The 13,298-nt window shown below is 58.0% G+C and overlaps 2 protein-coding genes across 2 annotated transcripts; both read right to left on the bottom strand.

The window, feature by feature from the left end:
• Positions 1-8: 8 nt before the first annotated feature.
• Positions 9-1,114, bottom strand: LOC113146639 (zinc finger CCCH domain-containing protein 13-like; the record flags this gene model as incomplete). Its single annotated transcript, XM_026334634.1, has 3 exons — positions 830-1,114; positions 561-699; positions 9-526 (listed from the first exon to the last, which is right to left on the bottom strand). Coding segments are annotated over exons 1-3 (942 nt in total), but the record flags the coding sequence as incomplete, so codon positions are not given.
• Positions 1,115-6,896: 5,782 nt separating this feature from the next.
• LOC34624001 lies at positions 6,897-12,372 on the bottom strand. Its single transcript, XM_026334633.1, has 9 exons — positions 11,917-12,372; positions 11,502-11,775; positions 10,592-10,814; positions 10,352-10,455; positions 10,013-10,194; positions 9,513-9,650; positions 9,126-9,272; positions 7,571-8,792; positions 6,897-7,480 (listed from the first exon to the last, which is right to left on the bottom strand). The coding sequence occupies exons 1-9, from the start codon at positions 12,370-12,372 to the stop codon at positions 6,897-6,899; spliced, it is 3,330 nt and encodes a 1,109-aa protein (XP_026190418.1).
• Between the last annotated feature and the right edge of the window lie 926 nt (positions 12,373-13,298).

Here is a 13,298-nt window from a genome sequence, read left to right as displayed (position 1 = left end):
TCTCTCTCTCTCTCTCTCTCTCTCTCTCTCTCTCTCTCTCTCTCTCTCTCTCTCTCTCTCTCTCTCTCTCTCTCTCTCTCTCTCTCTCTCTCTCTCTCTCTCTCTCTCTCTCTCTGTCTCTCTCTCTGTCTCTCTCTCTGTGTCTGTCTGTCTGTCTCTCTCTCTCTCTCTCTTTCTCTCTCTCTCTCTGTCTCTCTCTGTCTCTCTCTGTGTCTGTCTGTCTGTCTCTCTCCCCTCTGTCTGTCTGTCTCTCTCTCTCTGTCTCTCTCTCTCTGTCTCTCTCTCTCTCCTTCTGTCTCTCTCTCTCTGTCTCTCTCCCTCTGTCTCTCTCTCTCTGTCTCTCTCTCTCTCTCTTTCTCTCTCTCTTTCTCTCTCTCTCTGTCTCTCTCTGTGTCTGTCTGTCTGTCTCTCTCCCCTCTGTCTGTCTGTCTCTCTCTCTCTCCCTCTCTCTCTCTGTCTCTCTCTCTCTCCTTCTGTCTCTCTCTCTCTGTCTCTCTCCCTCTGTCTCTCTCTCTCTGTCTCTCTCCCCTCTGTCTCTCTCTCTGTCTCTCTCCCCTCTGTCTCTGTCTCTCTGTCTCTCTCTCTCTTTCTCTCCTTCTCTCTCCCCTCTGTCTCTCTCTCTCTCTCTGTCTCTCTGTCTCTCTCTCTCTGTCTCTCTCCCCTCTGTCTCTCTCCCCTCTGTCTCTCTGTCTGTGTCTCCCTCCTTGTTGCACCTGCTGCGCGTGCGCTGCCCTTTGCTCTTGCAGTCTCTTCGATCCTTCCTCCACTTCGCTTGCGTTTTTGTGCTGACGCTGATTCTTGCCTTCTTCGGCCGCATGGTGGTCCTTGCTGTAGCTCCCTCCGCGTCTGCAAATGCGGCTTGCGGTGTCTCTGTGCAGGCGTCTGGCCTGGCGCTGCTGCTGCAGCAGTGCCCGGGACTGGCGAAGGCCGAGTGGAAGGAGGATGCAGCGAGAGTCTTGAGAAGAAACTGCTCGAGGCGCTTGGAGGTGCAGCACCTCCGGCAAGGGGACCTACTAGGCTCGGCTGCACAATCACCTGCGCAGCCAGAAGGGGCAAATGCGACATTGGGAGCAGGAGACGACGCAAACAGACACAGCGCAGGAGAAGCTCTCATTCTGCACGCTTTTCAAGGGCCACTCGGTGCGGCCTCTTTAGGTTTGAGCCTGCAGCAGAAGCAGCAGCAGCAGAAGCAGCAGCAGCAGAAGCAGCAGCAGCAGGAGGAGGATACTACTCAGCTGATACCGATTTTGGGCATGAGAAAAGCATCTCCAGGGCGTTTACCAGGCACTTTTCGACAGCGCCTTGTGGCTGGGCTAGCTCGGCTTTCGGTGCGCTGCTCTCAGAGCCTGTGGCTAATTGGATGCGGCAGTCGTTTTTCCCGAAATAGTTCGCTGGTGAGCTCTCGTTTTAGCAGGAACAACCGTGTCGGAAACTGCACAAGCTGCGAGATACAGCGCGGGGAGAGAAAGGAGGGGTGTAGGGACACACACTGGCAGCAATGCAGAACGAAAAAATCGCAGACAGTGTGTAGCAAGACATTGCATAGGAGATGCAGGCAGACGCATGCAGAGTAACCATTCTCGCGATCGCGCTCGTGTTCGCTTCTCTACAGGCTGTCTTGTTCTCGGAGGGGCTGCCTCCTTGCCTCCGGCCCTTCCTGTGGCCACACTGTCTCCTTCTAGCTTGCCGGAGCAGCTCTCACTGCAGCTCGGCCGCTTCGACTTTCGACTTTGGAGAGAAAACGGGCAGAGTCTGCGGAACCTGCGCAGGGAGCACCCATTCGAATTCCACCAGCAGCACGAGCACTCCAGAGCACCACCTGCGCAGCTGCAGGTGTGCGCAGGGCGCAGAGCCCACCGACGCTTCTCTAGAGGAACCGTACTGCATCTTCAGCCGAGAGGACTTCTTGCTCCTTCAAGCCGCAGCGCGTCTGGCAACTGAAGAGCCAGCAGCAGCCCGCTCCCCACTGCGACACCCTGAGGCAACAGTCCCTGCCGAAGAGCAGCATCTATCGGGGCTGGCAGTCGCGGCAGGCTCCACGGCTTCCTTCCACGCACCGACCTGCCCCCAGCACGCGGCAACGATGCCTCAGCGTGGGGGCAGCGAGCTCGAGAGCAGCGCCTCTAGAAACAACGCGGACAGGCTGCTCGCGGGAACGATCGCGCCGTGCAGCCCTTCCGGAGAACGCAGAGGCAACAGAAACTCCACCTCCGGATCGTCGCCTGCAAAGGGCAGCAGTCTGCCCGAAGACTGCAAAGGCCTCCCGTGCTGTCCAAGCCAGCAGCACACGCTCGGCAAACTGGGAGCCGCCGACAGCACGCGAGAGAGCAGCCGACTCTCAGCGCACCTGGCAGCAGCCACTGCGCCTGCTACCCTCCTTAGCCTGGACGCCTCAGTCCCAGAAGCTGTGGAGCTTCCGCGAGGCACTCCCGTCGCAGCTCTGAAGGCTTTGCCTCCTGACACGCGGTCTGAGCAGCAGCCACGGGAGGAACACTGCAGAGGATGCACTGTGCTGCGGCGTCGCGATGCCTCGGAGCAACAGTCGCAGCAGCCTTCTCTTCTTCCCCCCGAGTCTCCAGCTCACGTTTCCGCAGACTGCGCATGCTTCACGCCCTCTCACAAAGACACGAACGAGTCTCGAGACCGCCCCCGTCTTCGCGCTGCTCCCTGCTGCTCGCAGGGGGCGCTTCCCTCGGCAGCTCCAGCCGCGATCGCACCAGCAGAGGAAGAAGCGCCACGTCTCGGAGCGAACCTGTCCCCTCAAGCGGCGGGAGAGCGATCTGCCATTCGCAAGATCATCGACGCAGCCTCAGCCACGGCAGGCCATCCCAGAGCCAAGGCCTCTCTTCGGCGGCTGAGGCGGAGACTGCCTCTGGTGTACACGCAGCTGCAGCAGCTGCCGCAACAGTACGGGTCCTTTGTGCTGCCTGAGTGCAGCGAAGCGCAGCTGATGGCCCTACATTCTCCGCGTGCCTGCGACAACGCGCTCAGTGGACACCTGAAAGCAGCTGCAAGGCACAGCTGCCCTTGCTGCTGCTTCGCCAGTTGCAGATGCAGCCCCTTTGCCGCCTCCGGAGGAGCTGCAGCCTCTTGCGGCCCTTCCCGTCATCCTGAGTCTGCTCCGAAGCTGCCGCACTGCAGCTGTTGCCAGGAAGCTGTGGCTGCAGCGTGCAGTCCACCAGGAGCACCAGCCGCTGCGGAGAACGAGCAAGCGGCTCTTCTGGCGAGCGCAGGCTGTAGCTCCCACAGTGCGTCCAGCGGCGCACTCAACAACAGCATTGCCGCGGGACTGCAGGCTGTGATGGAGTCTCTGTACCTCCTTCTTCCGGATGTGCGTGCTGCACAGCACTGTCAGAGATTGCGCCTCGAGAATTCTCCCCTGGGGCACTGTGTGGCAACGCGTAGATTCCAGGCAACTCCTGGGGTCGCCGCAAGAAGGCTGCATAATAGGAAGGGAGCTGCATAATAGGAAGGGAGCTGCATAATAGGAAGGGAGCTGCATAATAGGAAGGGAGCTGCATAATAGGAAGGGAGCTGCATAATAGGAAGGGAGCTGCATAATAGGAAGGGAGCTGCAGAAGGTTAGGCCTCCTTGATTGTATCAGGAAGCTCCCCGTCTGTGTTGTGTGGCTGAGGTGATGCTGCAGTGCGGATCTCTTGATAGCCTCGCGAGAGTCGCCACTGTCATGCTGTATTACTTGGACGCCTACCAGGTTAGAATTCCCTTATCGTGTGATGTTGCCTTGCTGCTGATGCCCTAAGTGCAGAACGAAGCCGCGCATTTCTGCAGCCCTTGCCCCTCACCACGCAGCAGGCAGCCACAATCATCGAGGCGCAAGGGTCGCACTACTTTTTAGCAGCACAAGGACCAAATTAATTGTCTCAGAAAGGGCGGCACGCCTGCCACGCCGCTTAAGGCTCGGCGGGAGCGGGAAGGGCAAGGCTTTAAGTTTTTTGCCGACGCTGAGCTTGACGGTTGCATTGCCTCTCGCACTCCCCCTTTCCCAAGCCATGCTGGTTTGCGTGTGTGAATGCACCAGACATTCAGTTTCCTCGTTAGGCTCGTCAGACTGCCTCCCTTTTCCGGGGTTCTCCTCTTCAGGCCCTTCGCACGCCGGTAAGACAATAAGTTTCTTCTTTTCGGCCTGTTGTTTGCTTTGCCCTGTTTGCTGCAGCGCGTGTGTGTGTATGTGTATGTGTGTATGTGTGTCTTTCTATCCCCCCTTTCCCTCCTTTGCGTTATCGCCGGCCTCTCTCTTTGTCTCTCTGTCTGTCTCTCTGTCTCTTCCTGGTGTCAGCCCCTCGCACGCGCATTTGCTTGTCATACTCCTTCTCCCTCTAAGCATCCCGATGGCAACATCACCTTCTCAATTTTGGTGCATGCGTACCTCGACCCTCGTGACGCCGCTTTGTTCGATTCGTCAGCGAACTCTGCATTTTTCCGTGTGAAGCTCTGCAAGCGTCTGTTTCAGCCGTGAGTCTTGGTGTTTGTTGCAGCTCTTTGAGGGAGGAGGTCAGTTGTTTCCAGAGGCTGTTTGCCATGGCCCTGCCTGCACTCTCCGCGTACTGTGCATGCATTTCTTTAAGGCCTACTCTCGTGCTCCTGCCTCTATTAGCTTCCCTCTTCCTTTGTGCCCTGCCAGTGCACGTGGCAGTAAGGGTGTGGGACGGCATTCTCCTGCCGAGCTGCAACGAGGCAGAACGTATCCTTCAGGAAACGGACAACCTTACTTTGAGGCTCTATCAGGCACGTCGCAGCGATGCACCTGCAGCACAGTTGATGAAAGCCGCTCATGATCACACTGTACAGGGCAGCTTAGAGGACTGGTGAAGTGAAGCCTGAGTGCGACAGCGCAGCTTCTTCTGCTGACATACTTTTCTCCTGCTGCCCCCACGGCCAAATTCTTCCCAGTTGTGCTTGCGTTTTACAGCTGGTTCTGGGGATTCTGAAGTATCATGAGCGTGCCCTTCTCAGCAGCAACCTGGAGGCTTGTATGACGCTCCTCTATACGCCGCCCCCTCCTGCCCTCTTCGACTCCACACGCTTTTTCCACATGTACACGCATCTACCCTAGACGCTTCGAAGCATCGCTCTATAAACAGACCCTAACAACAACTGAAGGCGTGCAGGTTGTCATAGTACCTTGCAGCAAGAGGCAGCAGAGTATCACGTGCTTTCTGTGCTGCGGTCCGTGTGCTTCTGATGCAGTGTGGAGTCGCTTGACATTGCAAAACTCTTGAAAGGCCGAGCAGCAGCCACGCCTTTGAGCGGGCCTTCTAACTGAACATGCGGCGCTTCTCGCAGTGCTTAGTGGGGCAGTTGATGCCAAAGTGCTACGACATCCACGCACGGTTACTTGGTTGCTGGGGTAGCAGCAAAAGCAAGAGCTGCTGTTGCTGCTGCTCTGCTCTTAATGAGTCATGCGAATACTGTTTGCCTGCACTTTCAGTTCCCTGCTTCTTGTGTTTTTGTTGATTATGGACCGCCCGGGGCCGATGCCGGTATGCGCCTTTATACACTATGGGCGTTTGGCGGCCTCCAGTTGCTGCTCCTTCGTTGTCTCGCAGTGCATGTCCCTTAATTTCTGCTTTTTCATTGCCGTTAGCCTGGCTCATCTCACCTGCTGCTGCTGCTGCGGTGTCACTCTGCTAACGCTACACGAACGCTACAAGCGCCCCCGTGTTCGCGCATCTTTGCTGTGCCGAAAGTGGGAGCTGCTTATCATGCGTGTAGTGGTAACGTCGATCTAAGATGTGCAACGCTTCGCTGCTATATAGCCACCCGTCCAGCTCCCATGTGACGGCTGCGGGCAACAGGGCCGCGACGAAGTCAAGGGTACGGCGCATAGTCTCGCGAGTTCTTACCGCGCGACTGTGCCACCCCATGACGGAAGACGACTTCATCAAAGCGGACACGAGAGGCTTAGGGGCGATGCGTGCAGTGCTTCCCTGAAATTAAATCCCACACTGGCTAACTGGCACTGCACTAAGTATGACAAAAGCACCGTAAACACATACTGGCAAAAAATTTGTTTCCACGTGAAAATCCGACGAGCGAGCACATTCGAGGCCAAACCCCCCTAGATTGTGGATACCTAATGAGGCGATGCCGCCAACAAAGCATGAAAGGCCGCAGTGGGCAGCCCCACATCCAATCGCAGTTGCTGAACTGATAAACAGGAGGCGAGACCAGCGTCCCCAGTCAACAAAGGCTGCTTGTTCACTATGTTCATTGGCTGCTGCTTAGTCGGTAGAGTAGGGAAAGGCTGCTCTTCCACGACACATGCCACGGCTCTAGGACGTGCGTCCCACTGAAAGCTCGGGCCTGCCATCTGCTACGCGCATGCAGGCAAATCGCTGCCCCTGACATCCCATGAGTAGCTTAGGAGCTCCCTTACCCGCTGCAGCTGCTACCAACCCACCCACTCATTCGAGGGACCTATTGCTGACAGCTTAGGCAGTGGAGCACTACTGCTGGAGACGAAGTTATGGAGGGCCTTCAGAAAGACGCCACATGGGCTTTCGTTATCACGACCTGTCCTAAGCACCGCTGGTGTTGCTGCTGCCACTTGGACCGAGAGCAACAGCAGAACAGTGTGGGAGAGGCTCCAGCCTCTGGCGTATGCATACGTTTAATGGACGGACTGAAAAAAGGGATAGAATATCGGCGGGGAAGGGGGCCTCAAGAGAGCACTGGTTGGGCATCGCCGCCCTTGGTTGCAGCAACAGTAACGCTGCTTGCTGCTGCTGCACAATTGCAGCAATGCGTTCCCATCTACTGAGTTCAGACTGGCGTTGAGAGGCCATCCCTCGATTGGTCCCTTGGCAATTTTTGTGGACTGCCAGGGACTGTGGATGGAGGGGGGGTGGTTCGCGGAGAAGAGGCGGTGCGTTGCTTAGTTCTGCACAATGTCAAGAGAGAGAGTCTGCGTGAGCTCTTCATAGTCGAGAGTCAGGCTGAGTCGGGAGTCCGTTTCCACGCACTGCGCCTCTGGGTTTTCCGCAGCAGCACTGGAGCCTTCCCCTTCCAGAAGGGAGAGAGGTAGCAACGGAACATGAAGGGGGCTGGCATCGTCGAGGGCAGGGGTCAGCATCAGCGTGATTAGCAGCAAAGATGAGGGGTCGCGAGGATCCACAAAGTCTGCGTCGAACAAGCTGCCCATACACTGTGCGGCGACAGCAGCCGCTGATGCACCTGAAACCGACCCCGGTTCCTCGGAAGCTGCAGCAGGAACTGGCAGCCTGACCCCGTCCTCTCCAGTGGGTAGTGTGGCAAGAGGACTGCTGCTTGCTACAGCTACGCCTTCTGGCTGTAGCAGAGGCTCCGACAGCTCAGCAGGCGTCGCAGCAGTGCAGTCCCTCCTAGCCTCCGCAGCCGTGTTTTTTCCTGAAGCCAGTGGTATGCTCGTAGTAGGTCGGGTAGGCATGACAAAGCCTGGAGCATTAGGGTTAAATGCAAACTGCTTGGTACGCTTCTGCGCTACTGTACCCTCGACCGCCGGCGCACTGCTGTTACTGCAGGTTGTACTGCTTGTGCTGCAGATCGTACTGCTCGTGCTGCAGGTTGTACTGCTGCTGCTGCTCCTTGTCTCGTACCCGCTCGCACACGGCTGGTCCAGCTGAAACTGCCTGTGATGCTGCTTCTGGCCGTGCACGCGGGTGCCGACGGAGGATTTCAAGGGCGGGAAGTCCCACGTTGTGCATTCTCCTTGCTGCTGCTGCTGCACTGTAGCAGCGGCGTATTCAGATGTGATGGCGGCGGAGGCACATGCAGCATAGCTTTCGTACATAGCGACTCGGCCCTGATAGGCAGCCTGCTGCATCGAGAAATAATCGGGTAACTCCCGCGCGTCAAAAGCATAAAGATGCTGTAGCAGTCGCTGCTCCGGGAACAGTCCCCCAGTTCTCGGTTCCATTTCGCACGGTCTCCTCTGTTGTTTCTGCCTCCCCAGCCTTTTCCCCTGAGCTGCATTACCTTTCGGTCCACTTGCTGCAGCAGCAGCATCACCGGCAGCGGCTGCGGCCACTACTCCGTCCGAGACACACAAACCCTCTCGAGCACTATGTGGAAAAAGTAGAACGGCAGAGTTCTCCACAGCAGCAGTACCCTGAGCACTTGGAGCCGCTGCCAGAGATGTGGTGCTGTTGCTACTAGAACGAATCTGTTGCTGACGCACATGCTGCTGCTGACGCACATGCTGCCGGCAGGATCGAGACAGACCATCCTTTGTATTCTCAGCTTCAGTTCTCCTCCCTTCTTCCACCTGATTCGCTACCGAGCTGGCGCCGTCAGCGCAGGTGAGAGGCTCACAAGCACCGCTAGGTGCCCGAGCAGAACAGCTCTGCAGCTGATCTCCACTACTGCTCCCCATCAGGATTACGCTCTTGTAACTTGGGTGGGTGAGACCTGTGTTGTCAGAGAGGTTTATTACCGTGTCATTCGTTTTGTCGCAGAAGCCTTCCCTGCTGCTGCTGCAGTGTGAACTCCCAGTATCTGTGCTGACACTCCCACTCGTGGAGGGCAGCCCATCCGGAGAGGCGCGGGTTCCCGCGTCTGCCTTCGAGCAACAGCGAGAGGGCATTGCTTCTGGGGTGCCATCATGCGAGAAAGGGGGTAGAACAAAATTACGCTGCTCTTTCTGTTGTTGGCGGTTTAGCGAGGGGCACTTGGTCTGTTGCTCCTGCTGTTTTATCGGCTGCTGCTGCTCTTCCTGCTGCTGCTGTGAGAGGGTCCCCTGCGCAGCCAATACTACAGGCGCTTCCGGCTCTCTTCGGCTAGGTTTGAGACGCAGCTGCGGCAGCACGCACATACGCAAGCACACAGCAGTGTCGAGTTGGCTTCGAAAGGCTAACCGCCTTACTCTTTGGCTCCAAAGGCTCCCTAGCGCACGCAGCTGTGAGCTTTACCATGGTGTCGACCAGGGTCAGCTTTCTTAGGTGCAGACTAATCTGGTTCCGACGCCCTAAGCGCGAGCGCCCTTTTCTCGCGACTGAATTGCAAATATCTTCCTAATGCACATCGCTCTCCTCTCCTTTCTGCCTCCATTTTCGGTCCTCCATGGGCCCTAACAAGTTCTGGGGAGCTGCATTTCGTCTCCCCCGACATCTATCTGAGACTCGCCTACCTTCCTTTGATTTTTGCACAAGCAAACCTCGTGCGAGAGAAACCCCATGTCCAGGCGGTGGGATACTGAAGTGCCTGAATTGAGGAGCTCTCGTAGTTGCGCCTCCTGCTGTCGCAGCGTGTGGGGGTTAGTTGAGCCAACCCAAACCTACGCAGAACGACCTCCAACAGCATGCGACATCTCCAATGCGGCTTGCAGCAGCAGCGGCCACGAGTTCCGGCCTTTATTAGGTTCTTGTCGCAACGGCAGCAATCGATCGGCGCGCGAAAAGAAGCTCTTACAGCCATACTCCCCGAGACGATCTCCCAGCCCTTAACCTGCCAAAACAGCGTTCGCTCCTGCCCGAGCTACTTTCACCACAGTTTCTTGCGCCCGCGGTGAACTCACCTCAACTTTGTGACCTCTGTCGTTAGTTCGGAGACAGAGGACAACCCCAGTAAGCGTGGAAAGAAGAGCACCCACGGGGCGCCTTCCTCGCTGCGGCTGCTGCTGGTCCAAGCTACGCAGCAAGAGTTTAAACAACTCCTGGAAAAACAGCGCAGTCACAAGAGTGCGAGTTTCGCGCGGATCCGTTTCTGTCCTTCGCAAACCCGCCTTCTCCCATTTACCCACGCGGGTTCTTGCGCCTGCTGAGACTCGGCTACACCGCCGCTCGCCCTCGGCCCTTCCTCTGCTCAGTCATTTCTATCCGCCCTTCGACCGCCTTCGCTGCCCATGACACGCAGGTTGGACTCTACGTGCGCTGCGTGCAGCCTTGTGGGCGCGCAAGACAGCGGCATGCGCGCCCAGCGGCAGCACCAGCTAAGCCACAGCGGAAACAAAAATACTGGGAGCCTGAGGGCAGCTCCTAGACAGCACACAGCCTAAGGAAAGTGCACGAGCCTCACCACGGCTTGAGTCCGACCCGCGATATTACGAACAGCGAAGTGGCCGCCTCGTCTATTCACCGGATCCTCCCACAGAGGGGAGCAGCCTCCCACACAGACGGCTACATTTACGGGGGGCCCTAGAGCTCTGTGCGACAGGAGGCCCCACAACTGCAACAAACCCCTCATCGAGGCCGCTCGGCCTGAAACAAACCGCGGAGACACCCCGGCACACACAAAGAAGCGACAAGCCATCATGTTGCCAGCGCTCCCGCTTTTGCAGCTGCCAGTCAGGAGCAGCAGACGCAGCTCCGTGAACAGCACGCGGAGCGCCTCCAGAACGGCCAGCAAGAGGCTCACCGATCTGCACGAGGCCCCTCTCATACTCCTCCTGGAGGCGTCCCTTGCTGTTGCCGCCGTTGCCTCGACTGGCGACGCTCGCTTCTGATCCAATGGGGTCGTGCCTGAGGAGACAGCAGTCCCCAGTTTTCGCGCAGGAGAGCCACACACCCCTCAATTCTGCTCGTGCCCGGTGCCGCTGCTGCTGCTGGCGCTGCGCTGCTGCGGCGTGTGGGGCCGAAAACAACTCACCAGAGGTACCAGCTGCGGCAGTTGGCAGCACAAGGGGCCGAACTTTTGCTGGAAGAAGGCGCCGCCTTAAAGCTCTTGCTGTCTGCCCGCAAGAACTGCTCCTGCTGCTGCTGGTCGGTGGGCAGGATGCAGCTATCCCTAGCCGGATTCACCAGGCCCGCATGAACAGCAGCACTGAAGACGCATGTGGTGGTGCTTTGCTGCGGATAACGTCGAGGTGCAGCTGTTGCGCCTCGCTCTCCATAGCCGCAGGCAACCCTGCGCTGCCGGGCAAGTGAAGGAGGGCTGCAGCGCTGCTGCTGTTGCTGTGCTGTGGCGCTAGACATCGCCGTAGGGAGTCTTCTGTGATACCGAGGCTGCAGAGAGAAGGCATACAGCCAGACGCAGAGAGAAGGCATACACCCAGACGCAGAGAGAAGGCATACACCCAGACGCAGAGAGCAGGCATACACCCAGACGCAGAGAGAAGGCATACAGCCAGACGCAGAGAGAAGGCATACAGCCAGACGCAGAGAGAAGGCATACAGCCAGACGCAGAGAGCAGGCATACACCCAGACGCAGAGAGAAGGCATACACCCAGACGCAGAGAGCAGGCATACACCCAGACGCAGAGAGAAGGCATACACCCAGACGCAGAGAGCAGGCATACAGCCAGACGCAGAGAGAAGGCATACAGCCAGACGCAGAGAGAAGGCATACACCCAGACGCAGAGAGCAGGCATACACCCAGACGCAGAGAGCAGGCATACACCCAGACGCAGAGAGCAGGCATACAGCCAGACGCAGAGAGAAGGCATACACCCAGACGCAGAGAGCAGGCATACAGCCAGACGCAGAGAGCAGGCATACAGCCAGACGCAGAGAGAAGGCATACACCCAGACGCAGAGAGCAGGCATACACCCAGGTAAGCAACAAACCGCATCCGCATGCAGTTGCGATAACAAGACTCCGACTTTGAAGGAAAGCCTCGAGGTTGCTGCTTACGATGCCATCGTCTTCGTCATCGGATAGGGGCACGTCGGCCCAACGGCGTTGACGCCGTGGCTTCACAGCAATCCATCCTTCCGCATCTTCCTCCGCTGCAGCTGCTTGTGGAGCTGCGGCGTCTGCTGCAGCGGAAGCTGCGGGTGCTGCTGCTGCTTCTTGTTTAGGCTCTGCGACTGCTGGAGCAGCCTCACGCCCGCTAAGGGTCTGTGGGGTCGAGGGGGATGGCGCTACGTGGCCAGCAGCTGCTGCCGCTTTACTTGTGCCGATTTCGGAGTCGGCGGGTAGGAGGCCCCTTGGCGTTTGATCTGCTGCAGCACTGCAGCTGCTGTGGTCGGCTTCACTCACCGTTGCTGCCGCAGCAGCTGCTCCGACTTCGGCTTGCGGAGCGGCAGGGTGGACTCGCCGGCCTGCACGCGCAGCTCCGCCCTCTTCTTTCTGCCTGCTGATCGATTGCGAAGCAGGATTTGCCGAGGAGTTGTCGTCTGCTGAGCAGGACGCGCCGAGCTGCAGAGCCGGGGTGTCGGTGCACCTCAGCTGCAAGCCGGAGAGGCAGCAGCATTCTCCACACCTACTGGCTGGAGATCCGCAGCACGAGAGCTGCTCACAGCGGTACGAAGGCGACACTGCAGTACTGCAGTACATGGGGGGTGACTTCCAGCCGTTCGCAGAGGGTGGAGCAGTGGGAGCCCCCAACCAGGAGTCGGATCTCGTCACGGTTGCTGCAACTTGGCATTTTTCGGCCGTTGCCGCAGCGCCTGCATGCAGCCAGTCAGGCAGCAGCGAGGCTTTGCCGCAGTCCATAGACTCGGGAGAAAGAGCACCCTCCTTCCCACACTGGCAGCAGTACACCTGCGCCAAGCAGCAGCCCGCTGGGGGGACGTCGGCCGCAGTGACACTGCACTCGGCTGCTGCTGCAGTGCAGCCGCATCCTCCCGCTGCAGCAGCGCCGCTTGCGTGTGTGCTGTTCAAATTCGGGGGGCCCTCGGGAGGTCCACTAAACGACGCAGCCATGGCGAAGGATGGCACGATCTTCAAATTCGGAAAGTTTGCTACGGCAGGGCCCCCCTCCCCCATGCGCTGAGTGAATCTGGAGGGGCCCTTTTAGAGGCAGGAAAAGGAAAAAATCGAGGGTGTCTGGAGGAAAAGCCGTCTGGAGTTAGGCTCTACCGCCGGGGGGGCCCTGCTATGGAGCGGCCTTTGTCCCCCCGGCTGGAAGAGCGCTGTGTGCCTCAGCCGCTGCTGCGGCGAAGTAGGAAGCACAGCACAAAATATTGAGGGGGACAGACAAAGAGGTTCTTCCTGTTGCAGCGCTAACCAATCGTATTCCTACTCGTACACCGCGTCCGTTGCTGCCGCTGTCCGCAGTCATCTGGAGGGCCGTCTCTTCCGCACTGAAGCAGCAGCGCGTAAGCCCATATTTGAAATCAGTAACAATTATGCGTTGTCGCTTTTTTCTAGAAACGAAGTTGAGAGGCTCTCAGAAAAGTAGTAGAGCAGTGTGCTCGGTGCGTGTGTCCCTCGGGGTTCGGACCCCCACGTGCTGCCGCAACCGCAGCCAATGCTCTCTGCCTCAGAGCTCAGATACGCAGTTCGCTGCTACTGTCTTTCTCCTTTTTCTACTCCTTCCTCTCCGTTCCATCTCTTTAGAAAATAGCTGGAGTGTCTCTCGCGGTCTAGTGTGCTGCAAGGGAAGGCCGTGGTTATTACCTACTAGGGGTTCCTACCCC

This window comes from Cyclospora cayetanensis, unplaced genomic scaffold (assembly GCF_002999335.1).
Source record: "Cyclospora cayetanensis isolate NF1_C8 unplaced genomic scaffold, CcayRef3 CcayRef3_contig_46, whole genome shotgun sequence".
NCBI classification, from domain to species: Eukaryota; Apicomplexa; class Conoidasida; order Eucoccidiorida; family Eimeriidae; genus Cyclospora; species Cyclospora cayetanensis.
This window is presented reverse-complemented; position numbering and strand designations above follow the sequence as displayed.

What these genes read in the sequence shown, in the direction of transcription:
- LOC34624001 (XM_026334633.1), bottom strand. Translation starts at nt 12,372, where the DNA reads ATGGACTGCGGCAAAGCCTCGCTGCTGCCTGACTGGCTGCATGCAGGC. An exon ending in ACAGAGGTCACAAAGTTGAG is followed by an intron (nt 9,273 to 9,512) that starts GTGAGTTCACCG and finishes CGTTCTGCGTAG; the next exon opens with GTTTGGGTTGGCTCAACTAA. An exon ending in TGTGCAAAAATCAAAGGAAG is followed by an intron (nt 8,793 to 9,125) that starts GTAGGCGAGTCT and finishes GTGCTGCCGCAG; the next exon opens with CTGCGTCTCAAACCTAGCCG.